Below are 13,814 nucleotides of genomic sequence, written 5' to 3'. Positions count from 1 at the left end.
AATATTTGCTGTACTAAAGACAAACACAAATATGTAGTATATTATGGGGTTTGAGAAGTTACTTAGCCGATCATCTTGGTACGCTTTTTTTTGAAGCCTGCCATCTGAAAATTGATCAATATTAATAGCTTCTTTTACAGCACTTCTTTCAAAAATTATTCAGGTCCCTATTTGTGCTTAAAATCTTTAAAATGCTATGATTTAAAAAAAAATATTGAGTTAAAATAACATAAACGTTTAACATATCTGGACTACTGCTTTAAGTTTATGTAATTAGATGTAAACGGCATTTCAACATTGCTTAACATATACACGACAGCTATACTTGTAATTTGATTCTTTTTCAATAATTGGGCTATTTTGCATGAATAATTTTATTGTACAAATATAATGAAAGCACTTCAATGGTTTTCAACTTAAATTGTCTGACACGACAAATGCTTAAAGACTTATATACAAGGCAGTTATTATAAAATGTAATCTGTTGATCATAAATCTTAAATGCGAGTAAGAATAGGAATAATTATCTCCCAACTATTTCAAAATATCCTATTGATATTGCTTCAACAAATTCAGTGTACATAATGAACATAGTTGAAGACCAAAGCATGAGGTTATTCGATCGGGACCATTGGACGTAAATGAATTCACTGGGAAGGAAAATTTCTGTTTTGAGCAAAGCTTTTGTGTTGTATATAGATTTCAAACAGTGTAATTGGACATAGAATAATTAAGGATTTTTTATTTACATTAAACTTTGTCAAATCATTTTTTCAACATAAAGAATCAATTCAGTAAAAACCAATGTTGTACCAGTACTAAAGAGGAATATTTACATATAACTGTTATTGCCCTTTTACGATTTAAACCTTGATTTCAGAGTCATCATTGAAATTGAGATTAGTTATTCAACGTCCCAAGGGCCCTTCAATTAATAGAGTGTGTTTTAAATACACAGGGGAGATGTCAAAAATAATTTTTTGGCTGATCATGGCATGTCAAACAATTGACGAATCTATATTAAATCGATAAATTGTTAGCAATTACAGACAGCTGCAACATCAAATAAATTTTCTGCAGGTGACAACAACTTTGTGTTTGTCGTACCCTCTTTAAAGGGTTAAGGTAGTGGTCGAGGGCACAAAAAACAATTTTACAACAAGAATAGTTGGTTTTAATTAACTTGATAATATGGTTATAAACAGATAGCATTTTTTATTGTACACCCCTTTAAAGCCAAGTAAGGACCTCGAACTAGCTTTAATTAACGAAATTTTCTAAGAAAATGAACTAACAAAGCAAAGTATTAAATAGATGAGAACTTGAAAAGGAATAAAACTGTCCTTGTTATACCTGAAATATTCTCCCTGGTGCTGCTATGTTCGAGGGAATTACTAGTTTGTTTAAATATTCATAAAATATAATAGATACTTTTTACAGTTTTTAAGATTGGCTCAGGACGACATTTAAATATTAAGTATGCAAATGGCAATAATCTAACAAGAGGATCAAAGGTCCTACGCCACTAAACCGATACCTGTAGCTGAGCAGTTTTTGTGCAGTTTCCATAGACACCTTACAACTCAGCCATGATATCATAAGAACAAATGTTTTGAGTAAGCCTCATGGTGATTGGAAACAAAATGTGACTTCTGGTGTTAAGAAGGTTTCACTCCAGCTATATATTTGAAAAGACTGGAACCATGAAATTTAATAGAAAACGCCTGGCAAATGAACATAATGAACAGTAATAATACATCTCTGTTTTTAAACAGTTGGTTTTATAGTCCTCTTCACTGTAGCTGTATGTTACATGAGTATTCGTTTTTTTTTTCAGAAAATTTTGTAGTGGATGGGTAAACAGATTAATTTTTTAATATTATAAAGGCATTTCATTGGATAACAAGGGCTGTTTGTAAAACATGCATACCCCCCATATGTGCTGTCCGTTGTTGTGGCAGCAAGGTCACTGTGACCTTGACCTTTGACCTAGTGACCTGAAAATCAATAGGGGTAATCTGCCAGTCATGATCAATGTTCCTATGAAGTTTCATGATCCTAGACCTAAGCGTTCTTGAGTTATCATCAGGAAACCATTTTACTGTTTCGACTCACTGTGACCTTGACCTTTGATCAAGTGACCTGAAAATCAATAGGGGTCATCTGCCGGTCATGATCAATGTTCCTATGAAGTTTCATGATCCTAGGCCTAAGCATTCTTGAGTTATCATCAGAAAACCATTTTATTGTTTTGAGTCACTGTGACCTTGACCTTTGACCTAGTGACCTGAACATCAATAGGGGTCATCCGCCAGTCATGATCAATGTTTCTATGAAGTTTCATGATTCTAGGCCTAAGCTTTCTTGAGTCATCATCTGGAAACCATTTACTGTTTCGAGTCACTGTGACCTTGACCTTTGACCTAGTGACCTGAACATCAATAGGGGTCATCTGCCATCAATGTTTCTATGAAGTTTCATGATGCTATGCCTAAGCTTTCTTGAGTTATCTTCCGGAAACCATTTTACTGTTTCGAGTCACCGTGACCTTGACCTTTGACCTAGTGACCTGAAAATCAATAGGGGTCATCTGCCAGTCATGATCAATGTACCTATGAAGTTGTATAAACCTAGGCGTAAGTGTTCTTGAGTTATTATCAGGAAACCATTTTACTATATAGAGTCAGCGTTCTTGAGTTATCATCCGGAAACCATCTGGTGGACGGACGGACCGACCGACCTACCGACATGAGCAAAACAAAATACCCCCTCTTCTTCGAAGGGAGGCATAATTATAGATTTAAAAAAACAAATGGAAAAAATATTACTCCTTGTCTGGAATTTAAACTTAATATTGTAGGAGTTAAATTTGATTATTTATGTCTGACTTAAAAGTAGATCACATGCAGCCATCAGGAAATGTTACCCTCAATATTTCAAGCCATACACAAAAATATGAGTATAAAGAAATACAAAATTTATCCTTCGAGGAATCTTCGAGCAATTCAGAAATTCCAGCCAAGCGAGTTGAAGCAAACCCGAATCAACGGTATTATTGTTTTTTAAAATTAAACTAAACTTTCAAAACAAACCAGCAAATTCATTGAATTGATATCCCCCGCCAAATTAGCCCTATCATCATGGATCTTATATTTGACACTCAGGTAGATAATGGAGAACAATTGTGGACAGTTATTACAGAATCCCTTAATGCATAGTTAAGGAATGACTAAATAATGAATAATTAATCAAATTTGTAACCTCTGACCTCAATGTGTGACCTTGACCTTAGCCCCTAGGATTATGGGTGTTGAATGTGAAGCACCACCAGATGATTGAGAACAACTTTGGCAAGTTTCATGACTCTGGCTCATGTGCTAATGGAGATAAACCTCTTAGCTTATATTAAAACGCATTTCATTCAAGATACAAAGGGCATAACTCCGTTATTAACAGATGGTGTACAATGCCATTTCGCATGCATCATCCTCTTATCCAAATATATACTCATACCAAGTTTCAATGAAATACGCCAAAGCACTTTCAAGATATGGCTCCAGACACAACAGTGCTGGACGGACGGACAGAAAGACAGACAGACAACGCCAAAACAATATCCCTCCGTCTATGGCGGGGAATAACAATTAGATGTGAAGGGCATTTCCTAATTGCTGACTGCATACACATACCGCACATGTAGATTTGATTCTTTTCAAATACTTGGGCTATTTTGTATGTAGGTTTATTATGTAAAAATGTGCAATTCAAGTAATACAACACGTTTCGATCTAAGTTGCCTAAAATGAAAATTGCATAAAGAATTCTACAAGGCAATTATTTGAAAATACATTATATTGATCATTAATTTAAATGTCGATTAGAATGGCTGTCCCAACAGTTCTCAAATATCATATTGATATTTCTGTCACACCATAAGTGTAGATAATGAACACTTTTGAAAATCAAAGCATGTGGTTATTTGATCCGGACCATTTGACGTAAAGGATTTCACTGGGTTATTGAAATTATTGTTTTTTTATTAAAAGCATTGAAATTATATCAAAGAATAATTTATGGCTTGTTATACGCATTTAAATTAGTCAAATCTATTCAGCAAAACCATTCTCGTGGCAATAAAAATGGACATGTAAATAGAACTTGTGCTTTTCCAATTAAATTATTGATTGTAGTGACATGAATGAAATTGAGATAAGATTAACAATGTGCCTGTGGTCCCTTCAATCCATACAGGGTGTTTTAAATACACTGGGGTGATGTCAATTATTAACATCATTCTGACCCTGGCATGAAATAAGTTGAACAAGTCGATATAAAATCAATAAATTGTTATCAATAATATACAGCTACAATGTCAAATAACGTTGTGCAGGTGGAAAACAGAAACTATATCCCTTGACAATGTTAATGCCTTCATTGATTTAAATAAAGTATTATTTTTGTACAAACCATATGCTGATGTATAGCTGTACTCTAATATATAATATATCTCATTATGATTTAACCCAAACGTTTGAGATTCCAATAAAAAACTTTTAAATAAAATGATTTTATATCATTTTAAGTGTGTTTTTATTTATCTTCTCTTTCAGACTCTGCCAAAATGTAACTCTTATAATATATATATATATATATATATATATATATATATATATATATATATATATATATATATATATATATATATATATATATATATATATATATGGGGGGGCATAGTGTTTCACAAACACATGATCTTGTTTAAGTTATTTTACAAAAAGGTGGAGGTCAGACGTAACTTAATACAAAAAGTAATTGAAACTTATTAGATCCTTGCCCTCTGATATTAAATATACAAGAAAACATTGTAATATATTGATAACAAGAGATGTGCTCGCCAGAAACACAATGCCTCCTATTGCGCCGCTTTGAAATAAAATTTCAATACATCATTTGACAAGTTTGGAAATGATCTCACTTTTAAAGCTTAATACTTCCCTTAGATTGTATTTTAGACTTTTGACCTTGAAGGATGAACTTGACCTCTTACCACTCAAAATGTGCAGCTTCATGAGATAAACATGCATGCCAAATATCAAGTTGCTATCTTCAATATTCAAAACGTTATGACCAAACTTTAACGAAGAGTAAAGTTTTAGGAAAGAAAAATGCAATGATATTTGACATTTGACCATAAAGGATGACCTTGACCTTGACTTTTCACAACTTAAAATGTGCAGCTCCATGAGATTCACATGCATGCCAAATATGAAGTTGCTATCTTCAATATTGCAAAAGTTATCAAACTTTATCTAATGTTAAAATTTTGGGACAGAATGACAGACAGGCCAAAAACAATATACCTCCTCTTCTTCGAAGAAGGGGGTATACAAATATGTTACAATAACACAAAATAGGCAAGAACAATTATACATTGAAGATAAATTTTATAAAATGCATCAAAGACAAATTAGCGCCACGAGCCAATTTTGATGAAGATATTTCGTACATATTTTCCTACAATAACCGAAGCATTTGTCTTTTTATTAGGATGGGAGTAAGTGTTCGTGTGTTCTATGAATAGATCGTTGCAGGAAATTAAAATGATCCGTAAAACTAAATTTAGATTCAAATCGTACATGCATGATCATGGTGCCTAACCAATACGGATAATATCGGAAACATTTAAACGTTTTCGGATAATATCCAAAATGGCACCGGATCATATCAGATATATATTGACTGTTTTGTGGTAAGTGTGTTCTTTTATTTCAATATTCTCTTTTTCACGTGAACATTTTTCACCAAACTAATATTCCACGGAACAACTAAGACATTCATTCAGTAATTTGTATACTCGTGCTCAGTAATAAAAACGTCATTATGCAGTGGGAACCTATATTGTTCAACAGTTTACGCACAAAACCTGTGGAAACGGAACTAAAATGCAGATATTGGTCCATACTAACAATGAAATTCAAATTTCGGAGCTTGTTTCCTGATGAAAACGGCAGCATAATTATTGTTAAATCATTGCCATGATGAGTGACGGTTTAGTTTGCAGAAAAAACATCTATTTTATTTGTCGATTGCTTGCACCGGATAATGCATGAAGTAGGCACCGGATAATAGCCGAGACTATTGAATTTTAATACATGTATAGCGCGTTTAAAGAATGTATTGAATCCTGCTGATATGTCAATCATTTTAATAATTTCTTGATTTTATATTGTTAAATGAAATTGACCAGTTACTTATCGTCCCTAAGCCCTGACCACTGTCTTAACGCATAAAAGATGTCTTGACCCTACACTGAAAAAGGTTATTTAAACTACCGGTAGGCATTTAAGTACACGTGGTATTGGTTCTTAAATAATCTGATGTAGAACGTGTGCTATTGTTGAACAACCGATTTAGCAATAATATTTATAAGATATAAGAACTCCTTGATTGTTTAAATATAAAATTTATATACACGATTCGATAACAATTTGAAAAAGAAAGTTTTAAGACCAGTTCAGCAGAGTTAATTATAAAATATGATTGTTGTATAATTAGTCTTTTTTAACTATTTTTGTTTACTTTTGTGGGAGTATAATTATAATTGATTATTATATTTAATATTAGCGGAAATAAATTATGTGTAACCAACGGATTAGATTAAAAGATACTTCCCCAATCCAGGGCTCGATCAACATTCACCTAAAAACCAACTTGCCCTGTCGGGCAAGTATTAAGAAAATCTACTTGCCCTAAACGTAAAGCCACTTGCCCAAACATTAAATATCACATTAACTGTAAACCTCATATTTTAATTAAGATCAAAATGATACCCCACAAAACCTTTTTTATGTTTGCACATTTAACAAAATGATTACAGGAATTAAAGTCTCATTAAGTCTAAATGTAGATTTGTGCCAATGTTTGCTTATGAATGAAATAATTAGTCGTTCTCCTCCACGTCTTAGTCAGCAACTTAGACTTAAAAGTTACTTGTAAAGACAAAGCTAAATAAACTAGATATTTCTCGTCTGCTAACAGTACTGTGAACAACACGTGAACCGTAACAAAATTTCAATTGACGAAAAGCAAAAGAAAATGTATGTAGCAAAATATAATAATATAACATTACCTGTCTTAATGCAGTCATTTGACTATTATAAATTCTACTTAAAAAAATATATAGTAACATAGCCAGTAACATAGTCAACAAAAACTTTGTTGATTTAAGTTAATTCTGAAGATGATAATGATGAAGATGATGAAAGAGGAGGAGGAGGAGCAGGAGCAACATGAGCAGGAGGAGGAGGAGTAGTTTATTTCATATATACATGGATGGTATTAAATGTAAGGGCACATATATAATATATATATATATATATAATATATATATATATATATATATATATATATATATATATATATATATATATATATATATATATATATATACTCAATATATTCTAAAAAATGTTCAATGACAAGTACAATTGTAATTGCAAAGTCTGCCTTTGCAGAAAAAGGCAGTATGTGCATGCTTTTATATGTTTGTAAGGGCTTTTTTTGGTTGTTCCTTAATTAATTTAACCCCCATATACAACAAGTATGTGACAAGCCAGTATTTGCATGTATGGTATATGTATTCCGACTGAAAAACATTGCCGAGAGGGAGCTAAATATCTTTAACGCTTTTCTTCCATGAAACTGAAATGGTCAGGGTTTAAATAGTTGGTGTTTTTTCATAACATGCTGGTCCTCCACCAGGTTGGTTCAAATCATGCCCTTGGGCATACATGCCATACGTCCCGGATTGTCCGGGACAGTCCCGGAAATGAAGAACTTATCCCGCTGTCCCGGAAATCTGTCAAATGTCCCGGAATTTACAAAATCCATATATGCATGTACCTTATCTTAGGCTTAACTGCACCTCGAATCTGTGTATATCTGCAGCGTCTCCATGACAATGCCTACCCGAATAGGCAGACTACGCTACGTGTCAAAATCGATCAATTAACAGGGGTCCTGTTATCATATCGATTGTTTCATGTTCGCGGTCAAACCGAAAAGGCGGCATTGTTTAATGTGTTTGTTAATTGACTTTAATCTACAACGTCATTATTTCCCGCTGCGTAAGGGCAAAGGATAGTTGTTCACACATCTGAAGTCCAACATCGCTGATTAAAAAATTAAATGCAGTTTATGTTCGCACGTTTAACCGACAAAGAAGTTGAGTAAAAAAGTAAGCATATAAAAACGTCATCCTGTCCGGATTTTAAGTTGACAATCTACCAGTACTGTTTTGTTGTATTTGTTTTATTGTGATTGGTTGTATGTATTGTAAATTGATTTGAGTTGACGATCTAACGGTACTGTATTGTTGTATTTTTTATTATATAAATGTTATAAATGAATAAAGGCGTATCAACAACTACGCGTTATACACCGGTCTTAATAACAATAACGCAGTGACGTCACCATCTATGTTTAGAACGCTTACACTGAAAACACGTGGCTTGTATCTAGTAACGAAAGTAGTAATGTTTAATTTGACGTTAATAGATCAAGTGTATTTCGGATAGGCTTTCGAACTTTTTGCAATTAACGATGCGAAACACACAAAAAACGTACCAAAAATGCATATGTCTATAAATATCGCTACATTTTATACATGTCCCGGAAAATCGGCAAAAGTCCCGGAAAATTTAACTCAATGTCCCGGAATTGGTCTGAAAATTTATGGCATGTATGCCTTGGGTTTTAATTGGCCACACCCTAGGGGTTACTTGGTTTTCCTGTATCCAATGAAAACCGTACAACTCTTTGTCTCTGAAAGCGCATGCCTTGAATTTTGTTATTTGGCATGTCACATTTGTTTATAGTCCTCTGATCCTAAATGTCTTCATTTATTTCATAAATGTGTCAGTAAATGGATTATTTCTTTGTGAAACGAACATTAATTTAAGCTAGATTGAAGTTTTAACTTGGCATTCAAGTGATCGTCTGTTAAAAATGTTTCCTGTGTATACCCATGTTTACATGATTTAAACCAAATATTCTCGTTGCTTTATTGATTAAACACAGCCTTAAGTTGAAATATTTCCTTTTGTACGCGGATATAAACCAACTGTAATTGATATGGTTTTATCTTACCCTAGAGATTACATAGTTACCTTGTTTATTGAGGTTTTAACCTTCAAACAGCCTGGAGTTTTATCTTTGTTTGATAGTGGTAGTGTGATATGTTAACAGACTATGGACCATAGCTAGACGGGTGTTTTTGTTCAGCTCTAAAATTAAGTCAACCAGCATTAAAAAAATACCAAAACATTTAAGGTGAAAAGATCTTGTGTTTGTGTTTGTAAATTTCATTCAGCAAAATGGCTACCTTTTCACAATCGACTCTAGACAAGGGATCTGACATTTTCCAAGACTTCTTGTGCTCGGCCTGTCAAGGCAAAAAACTGGATAAAATGGCTGATTTCTACTGTGAATCATGTTTGAAGTTTTACTGTGGGAATTGTATTAACCTGCACAGCCAGTTGTTTACAAATCATGCCACCTTTGGAAGGAAACACATAAAGAAATGGCCAGTGGCCAAGAAGGTGGAAGATTTTCTTCTGAAATGTGATGTCCATAAAGAAGAAAACTTAAAAATGTTTTGCGATGAACACATTGAGCTGTGCTGCACAAATTGTGCATTCCTTAATCACAGGTATATTTTTACTTAAAGAATAGAAAAAAAACATAAAAAAAATGTAGGGTTTTCAAACTTATTTGCAAGCTGGAACTATAATTTTTAGAAAAAAAATCATTGTATTATATCAATGAAAAACAAAATATTTCAATAAGAAATTCATTATTTCATGTACGCTAATTATAATAGAAAGAGGAATGCAATTTTAGGCTTTGTAATTGAGTCATGTGTTTTATATCCGGTAAACTGTCTGATGAAATGAATACTTATGCTTAAGATTTATATAAATGAATATTTTTTATTCTACTTTATTTTTCCTTTGATAAAAGCTTTCAAAGAATAGGTGTTTTAGTATTTTATATAATTTAAAGTGTTTTCCCCCTTTACTTTCAGACACTGCCCAAAGGTAACTCTTATATCAGACATAGTAAAAATCCAGTCCACAGACCTTAAAAAACTGTCAGTTTCTATCCAAACAATTCTGGAAGAAATGAGGAAACTTCAAGGCAGCCAAGAGGCTAGCCTCCAGTATATGCAAAATTCATTTGATGAGCAGTTACAAAAGATACATGAAACTCGGCGAAAAATAAATGCAGCTTTAGACACGATTGAACAGAAGACACTGAATGAAATGAAAGACACACTGACAAAACTGCAAGCTTCTTGCAAAGATGATGTTGACAAATGTATCAGTCTTCAGGATGAATTGAAACAACTTCGAGATGCCATTCAGGACATAAGTGATAAAAGCAAGCTGGAACTATCCTTTATAGCCACCAGGAAATGCAAGGACAAAATTAAGCACTGTGAAACCTTTCTAAATAAGAACTCTCTTGGGAAGAATGTTTCAGTAACATTCCAACCTAACCATGAAATTATACAGTACTTGTCCACACTTTCAGGTCTTGGAAAGATTGAACACAGTACCCATACATTGATGGTACATGAGAATCCAAATAAGGTGTTCACTGTGCAGGGGAAGTCTGTACATAATGTAAAAATATCAAGAGATTCAAAGGAATGCACTATATGTGCCATCTGTGTCCTCCCAGAAGGACAGGTCCTGGTAGCAGACTGTGGTAATAACACAATCAAGCTGCTTGACCAGCAGCACCAGGTGGTGAGTCACTGTAGCGTGACAACCTTGCCAAATGATATGTGTCAGATCACACCCACTGAAGTGGCTGTGACTTTGGCAAGTAATAAGGTCCAGTTCATCACAGTCAACAACAGGAAGCTGGTGACAGGAAGGAAGCTTCAGTTACAACATGCATGTTTAGGTAATGCCTGCCACCAGGAAGAGTTGTATATTACTGATGAGACAGCACTCTACAAGTACACGCTGAGTGGGAAACAAGTCAGCAAGATGTATGAGGATAAATCAGGCTCTTTGACAGGTAAGACTCAGAGTGGATTAATATGGATATGATTAGGAATACGCCAAACAAATAGGTTATAATGTACCATCAATGTATTAATTCAGCTGCAGTTAAGAATACATAGAGGATATTTGTTCAAGTCAGTGTAATATCGTTTGTTATTTCACAAGTGATCATACAAAATATATTTTCACGAGTGGGGCAGCCACGAGTGAAAATATTAATTTCTATGATCACGAGTGAAATAACAAACGATCTTACACTAACATAAACAAGTTTTCTGTTTCTTTAATGCCCCTTTTTTAAGAAAATAATTAACAGCTGTTTCCCTTTCGCTGAAAAGTTACCTTTTCTCGGAGTTTCTTCCGTGGCGTGCCTCATTACGTTTCAAAACACAAAATGACGTCATTAGTGTGACAAAATGACGTCCTTATACCACCGAAATTCTCCAGTTAAACTCTTTTACAATGTAAATAAACGGTGAAAAGAATAAAATAAGAAGACAATTTGTTGGATTCGGTGGAATTTCGATTTTAATTCACTCGTGATCATAGAAAATATACTTAAATTTAGTTATAATAATCTAAAAATAGAAAGAGGAGTTCCGAAAATGTGTTCTTTTCACCGGTGAAAAGAACCATTTGTTTATTTTCACCGCTGTTGTTTCACTGCAGAAATGTCATATTTTATCATGAGGTATCAAAGAAAAGTTAATTTTTTTAATTTAGACATTCCCTGTATGCCATGTCTAAAAATATATGTGGATTAAATTTATTTTAATGTTATTAAATTTCATGAATAAGTAAAATCAGAGCTATTCGTTGGATCATACAAACTGTGTTGTTTTATAAGACTTTGGGAATAAAAACTTGGTAAAACATTTTATCTTGTGACTGAACGGAAACTACAAAAAATTATTTCTGTTTAATCATATTGATTTTATAGTAGATTCTGCATTACTTTTCACTATTTGTAACCTTTTTTTCTAATAAATTATTAAATTACAAAAAAAAAACATTAATCATACAATAACACTTTGTGAGATGTTTGTGATAAAATTAATTAATAAAATCTATTTTAATTTGTGATTGATCGGCAACTACACAAATGTCGGTTGAATCATATTGGTCTCACAGTAGACACCACATTCCTTTTTTTCTATTTGTAACCTGAGCTTTTCATTGTTGTTTTTGTAATTTAAATTTTCAATAAAAGGTATTTTACTATTTACTTATAATTTTATCAACTATTGATGAAACATTTTATTTCAATTTCAATAACAACCATATCTATAGTAAATATTTTGTATGATAGTCATGTAAAATATTTCAATGTGTGTCAATGAATGTTTAATCATGTGTACATGTTTGGTAAATTTATTATAACTGCATGTAGTAACACCAACTAACAAACATTATTAAGTATTGTTTCCTTCCCTGCTTTGGTGTAAGACTTCAAATCTTAAAGCACAAACACAAGTCAAATATAAACAAGTCAACATACAGAGAAAACAAAACATTGGAACACAACTTTAATAATAAGTATTATTATATAGTATCTGTTCTTTACCATTATTAATACAGTTTAAATAAGATTTATAATTATCTACTAAATGTATATTTCAATATCGTGATGTTACTCTGTTTTGCAGTATTCTCGTGTGGTGTGAGTCCCACAGGGGACAAGGTGTACATAACAAGCAAATCCCATAACAAGGTCCTCACCCTGGCCAGGAATGGTTCAGTCCTGGCCACCTTCACTGACCCTGCACTACAATACCCATGTGCTGTACACATTACACCAGCAGGCCAGGTGCTGGTATGTGGACACCGTTCCAGCACTATCATACAGGTGGACGATGAGGGCAGAAAGAAGCTGGCTATTCTTGCTACAGAGGAGGATGGAGTGGCGTCCCCATGTTCAGTCTGCTACAACAGACACACTGCGTCCATCCTTGTGGGACTTCATGCCAACAACATCCTGGTGTTCAAAGTGCAATAGCATAACTCTACATGTATCCTGATTGATGATTTAGATTTTTTATTGCCATGGAATTATGTTGTGCATTAAAATAAGTTTGAGTTATAATACAACAACAATGGTAGTATTAGTACAGATGCATTTATTTTGTAAACAAATAATGTCATTAGTTGAAAGAATATAAAGACTTTCTGGGATCATAAGAATTATTATAGTATATATTATATTGTTGCATCTATTACAATTGTTTTATATTTCTCTTTTACTTAACAAGGTGAATGGTTTTGTTTCCTGCGCTGAAAAAACATTTCTTTTGTAATATTTATTTACATTTCAGCATTGCTGTCTAACAAAGGTTTCGATCTGAATTAATATCCAATGAATTTTTGATATTTTATGCAAGTAGACCTAATTGTATAAATGTTCAATCAGCATGACCAATATGAAAAATGCAGCAATACTGGATTTTGCTATAAAGAACCCGATTTTACAGTGTGAAATTATTTGATAAAAGTTTAGATATGTTAAGCAGCTACAGCAGTTTGACACAGTCAAAATAAATTATTTTTGTGTGTTTCCCTTTATATTTAGTTTAGTTTAAACCTATTTATTTTAGCTCGATCGCATAGAAAGCCTTAGGCTTATTTTAAACGCTATTGAGTCCGTTTCATGGCCCTAGAAGCAGTACTTAGTATGTGTTAAAAAGATCTTAACAACGCTCCTAGGATGGGGATCGAACCCATGAACTCCCGGTTGCTAGG

The 13,814-nt window shown here is 33.2% G+C and overlaps 2 protein-coding genes across 2 annotated transcripts in view; one reads left to right on the top strand and one right to left on the bottom strand.

Annotated features, from left to right (window-relative positions):
- Positions 1–13,814, top strand: part of LOC127847295 (uncharacterized) — a 248,008-nt gene that overhangs the window by 72,480 nt on the left and 161,714 nt on the right. Inside the window, exons 3-4 of the mRNA XM_052379131.1 lie at positions 10,472–11,091; positions 12,725–12,924. Of these exons, the coding sequence (XP_052235091.1) occupies positions 10,472–11,091; positions 12,725–12,924 (820 nt within the window). The remainder of the gene's footprint in view (positions 1–10,471; positions 11,092–12,724; positions 12,925–13,814) is intronic.
- LOC127847285 (inversin-like) overlaps positions 1–13,814 on the bottom strand; it is a 178,446-nt gene that overhangs the window by 141,581 nt on the left and 23,051 nt on the right. The window lies entirely within an intron of this gene.

Source organism: Dreissena polymorpha, chromosome 10, assembly GCF_020536995.1.
Source record: "Dreissena polymorpha isolate Duluth1 chromosome 10, UMN_Dpol_1.0, whole genome shotgun sequence".
Classification (NCBI taxonomy): domain Eukaryota; kingdom Metazoa; phylum Mollusca; class Bivalvia; order Myida; family Dreissenidae; genus Dreissena; species Dreissena polymorpha.
Note: the sequence above shows the minus strand (reverse complement) of the source record. Positions and strands in the feature narration are given on the sequence as shown.